Source organism: Bison bison, unplaced genomic scaffold (genome assembly GCF_000754665.1).
Source record: "Bison bison bison isolate TAMUID 2011002044 unplaced genomic scaffold, Bison_UMD1.0 scf7180017864057, whole genome shotgun sequence".
NCBI classification, from domain to species: domain Eukaryota; kingdom Metazoa; phylum Chordata; class Mammalia; order Artiodactyla; family Bovidae; genus Bison; species Bison bison.
Genome location: NW_011494629.1, coordinates 3922888 through 3927744, shown reverse-complemented (window position 1 = coordinate 3927744; position 4857 = coordinate 3922888). Strand labels below are relative to the sequence as shown.

Here is a 4857-nt window from a genome sequence, read left to right as displayed (position 1 = left end):
TGGCTTAAATCTCAACATTCAAAAAACGAAAATTGTGGCATCTGGTCCCATTACTTCATGGGAAATAGAAGAGGAAATAATGGAAACAGTGGCAGATTTTATTTTCATGGGCTCTAAATCATTGCAGTGACAGCTGCCATAAATTAAAAGATGCTTGCTTCTTGGAAGAAAAACTATGACAAACCTAGACAGCATATTAAAAAGCAGAGACATCACTTTGCCAGTAAAAGTCTGTCTAGTCAAAGCTATGTTTTTTTCAGTAGTCATGTACAGATGTGAGTTGGACCATAAAGGCTGAGTGCTGAAGAATTGATGTTTTTGAACCGTGGTGCTGGAGAAGACTCTTGAGAGTCCCTTGGATAGCAAGGAGATCAAACCAGTCAATCTTAAAGGAAAGAAAAGAAAGAAAGTGAAGTTGCTCAGTCATGTCTGAAGCTCTTTGTGACCCCATGGACTGTAGCCTACCAGGGTCCTCTGTCCATGGAATTTTCCAGGCAAGAGTACTGGAGTGGGTTTCCATTTCCTTCTCCAGGGGATCTTTCCGACCCAGGGATAGAACTCGGGTCTCCCACATTGCAGGCAGATGTTTTACCATCTGAGCCACCAGGGAAGCCCTCTAAAGGAAATCAACCCTGAATACTCATTGGAAGGATTGATGCTGAAGCTCCAATACATTGGCCACCTGATGGGAAGGGCTAACTCACTGGAAAAGACCTCGATGCTGGGAAAGACTGAGGGCAGGAGGAGAAGGGGCCAACAGAGAATAAGATGGTTGGATGGTATTATTTACTTAATGGACATGAGTTTGAGCAAACTCTGGGAGATAGTGAAGGACAGGGAAGCCTGGCATGTTGCAGTCCATGGAGAGTTAGACACAACTTAGCCACTGAACAACAACAATCAGTATTCTTGCCTGGGAAATCCCGTAGATAGTGCAGCCTGGTGGGCTACAGTCCATGGAGTTGCAAAAGAGTTGGACACAGATTAGTGACTAAACAACAACAAAAATTCATTTCTTTCTGATGCAGAATTCACTTTTACCCAATTAGAAGTAGGAGCTATATCATATGGAGAAGGCAATGGCACCCCACTCCAGTACTCTTGCCTGGAAAATCCCATGGATGGAGGAGCCTGGTAAGCTGCAGTCCATTGGGTCGCTAAGAGTCAGACAGGACTGAGCAATTTCACTTTCACTTTTCACTTGCATGCACTGGAGAAGGAAATGGCAACCCACTCCAGTGTTCTTGCCTGGAGAATCCCAGGGACGGGGGAGCCTGGTGTGCTGCTGTCTACGGGGTCACACAGAGTTGGACACGACTGAAGTGACTTAGCATAGCATAGCATAGCATATCATGTTTGGAAACTATAAAGCAAAGTTATAGAATTTAAAATTATATCTCTATCCCATTTGAGCTTTCATTATTTCATTATTTATTTTGTTTAGTTTTCTTCTTAGGGGACAATTTCAATGTCTTCAATGTCTTACAATTTCAATGTAAGGTTAGTTTTCAATCATAAATTTGCTAAAAGCTTCAAAAGTGATAGTCTTTTTTTCCACCACATCATTCGTTGAATAAATTCATTAAAGATTTCCAACTTTCTAAATAGAAGAAATCAAAACATACAGGACCCACTAAAAAAAAAAATCACTGTTGTGAGGACAGCAGAGATTGACTTACAGACCAGTTACTCAAGACTTCAAACATTTCTAATGTCTGCTTAATGGTGGGCAATAACAATAAAGTATAAACTGCCATGCTTGCTTTTTAAAAAACTGTTTTCAACATCAGCTTCTCTCAGTTTGTTTGGGTAGGCAATTTACACTTGCACTGTATTTATATAACTGTTCCTCGCTGAAGCATTTATGTATCTTTAAAAAATATAGCATTTTTATATGTACATTTTTATAATACAATATAAATGTAAACATATAAATTTTGTGTCAGCTATGATTCAGCAGTTTTAAGTCTAAAGTTAATAAAGGGATGTGGGCCACCAATGTTTCCTTACTTAATAAAATAGTCCAAAACACCTTAATTTTAATTTTTATGAGCTATCCCATTTCCATTATTAAAAACATGATTTTTGTCTATATACACATGAAAATAGATTCAGATTTTTGGACACTTTAAAGTATATTTTGTGTATGACCTTTATATGCTTGTTATAAAAGTATTTTAAGTTCAAAGCAGTATTATACTTGCTAATAATTATCAATATTTTAATCTTGCTGTACTTTTCATCAGAATTCCTAGGACACTTCCCACTAAAGATATTAAGACTCTAGAAAAATAAAAGATGACAATTGTTCACTAAATAAAAGCAACTTGGGGGTGGGAAGTAGAAGCTGTTTGAGAGTATACAACCAAATCATAGTGTACATTTAAATTACAAAATTTCTTATTTTTTCAGTTTAAACAATTCTTAAAATTTCCTTTCAAAAAGCATATTGATTATATATTAAACACGTATCAAATATTGCAAACATATTTTTCTCCTTTTACTAGTAACCCCTGTCCCCCTAAACAAAATCCTAGTGAAATAGATACTGGGTGTGTGCTCAAAGCCTGTGCACGTAGGCTATACGTAGGTTTGGTCTGCTGTGTTTCCTCTGAGTAAAGAATTAGAAATGTATGGCCTGCAGCCTGTATAACTGCACCTTTGTGGAGCTTGCTATGTAGGAACATATTCTTCATATAATTTTTAAAGACCTTTTCTTTGCCAAAAAATGAATCATGTTCATTACAGAATAGTTGGAAAATATAAAAAAGTACAGGAAAAAAAAAACCCTGTAATCCTACCACCTAGTGATACCTACTGATGATACTCTGGTGTGTTTACTTCCTGTCCTTCTTTTTACACAAACAAAAATATAAAAGTATACCTACAAAAATACGATTATGCTGTTTACAGAGTTTGAGTTCCTGCTTTTCTCAATGGATCAAATGTTCTTGGTTACTTCCCTTTCTCCTTATATGTTCTTTATAAAAATGTATGATTAATGGCCAAAAATATCTTCATTGAATGGATATAGCATAAGGCAAAATAAAGAATGGCATTTATAATTTTATAGCTTTTAAAGTTTGTGTAAGTGTACTTACTTTGTGTAAGTAAAATTTAGTTTTTTTTTTTTTTTACCAAAATTGTTATATAAAATAAAACCTTAAAAGCTATAAAATTACAGATATCACATTTTTGACAACTGATGTCTCTCAGCATGCTATTCAACCGGTGGTACAAAGCCTCTTTATGGTTCCATAACTCCTCAAAGGCTGGGGAGGGTCAACAAGATAGGCACTGCACGAGATATGACGTTCCCATGTTTCAGGTCATGTCCCAAGGTCCATTTGAAATTGAATCTGTAATGTCACACATGGATAACTGAAGGTCTGCTTGTAAAGTCCACATGCTGAACTCCTACAAGCTGTAAAACAGAGTTGATGGGTTTATGATCCAACCTATTCCTATCATGGTGTATAAAATGGATGTTGTTACCTAGAACAGAATAAGAATAAAAGGTAAAGGTTAACATATAGGGTTATTCATTAGATGTACTGCTTTCTAGAATCAGAGCAGTATTTTAACTTCTAATTAGTCCAAATGAAAAAGTTATTTACCTGGAGTACATAGCATTCTCCATATAATGAGGCAATAAATTTTAATTAAGGTAGTAAAGCATGACAAAAATTATGGTTAAATAAGATTGGTACTTAATGCTTTATGAGCTCCAAAGGGAAAGACTCTTAAATTATAACCTTCTATTCAGTTCAGTCGCTCAGTCGTGTCCGACACTTTGCGACCCCATGAATGGCAGCACTCCAGGCCTCCCTGTCCATCACCAACTCCTGGAGTTCACTGAGACTCACGTCCATCGAGTCAGTGATGCCATCCAGCCATCTCATCCTCTGTCGTCCCCTTCTCCTCCTGCCCCCAATCCCTCCCAGCATCAGAGTCTTTTCCCGTGAGTCAACTCTTTGCATGAGGTGGCCAAAGTACTGGAGTTGCAGCTTTAGCATCATTCCTTCCAAAGAAATCCCAGGGCTGATCTCCTTCAGAGTGGACTGGTTGGATCTCCTTGCAGTCCAAGGGACTCTCAGGAGTCTTTTCCAACACCACAGTTCATTAAATGTAATTAAATGAAACAGCTTGTCAGACAGATAGGAAGAATATGGAACTAGTGTACATATCAAACCAGAAAATCATCTGTTTCTTAAATGTGATAACAGAATAAATCACTTCCTTAAAAAATTTACTCCTAATTACCAATTTAATAGCCTACATATATTATAACCATAGACTAAAAGAGGCTGAAAAATAAGAGCATTAAGACAATCAGTTATATAATATATTTCTTCTACATGCTCAAATGAAATAGTAGTATAGTCTAGATCCTGTTTACTTTAATTCTTGGAATCAAGACCAGAATTTTAACATAAAACATTAGATTACTAAATATCATAAGAGACCTGTTTTCTGCATTGTACCTATATGCTATCCACACTAACCATTGTAGATTAAATATCATAAACCCACAGATACCACATTTTTGACAACTGATGTCTCTCAGCATGCTATTCAACCAGTGGTACAAAGCCTCTTTATGGTTCCATAACTCCTCAAAGGCTGGGGAGGGTCAACAAGATAGGCATTGCACGAGGATATGACATTCCCATATTTCAGGTCATGTCCCAAGGTTCATTTGAAATTGAGAGAATCTGTAATGTCACACATGGACAGAAAAACATCTATTTCTGCTTTACTGACTATGCCAAAGTCTTTGACTGTATGGATCACAATAAACTGGAAAATTGGATCATAAACCCATCAACTCTGTTTTACCACTTGTAGGAGTTCAGC

The 4857-nt window shown here is 36.8% G+C and overlaps 1 protein-coding gene across 1 annotated transcript in view; it reads right to left on the bottom strand.

The window, feature by feature from the left end:
• Positions 1–2014: 2014 nt before the first annotated feature.
• The window catches only part of AAED1 (AhpC/TSA antioxidant enzyme domain containing 1), a gene marked incomplete at its 5' end in the record, with an annotated part of 17264 nt that continues 14421 nt past the window's right edge, over positions 2015–4857 (bottom strand). Inside the window, one exon of the mRNA XM_010836063.1 lies at positions 2015–3495. Coding sequence (XP_010834365.1) covers positions 3368–3495 — 128 coding nt within the window. The remainder of the gene's footprint in view (positions 3496–4857) is intronic.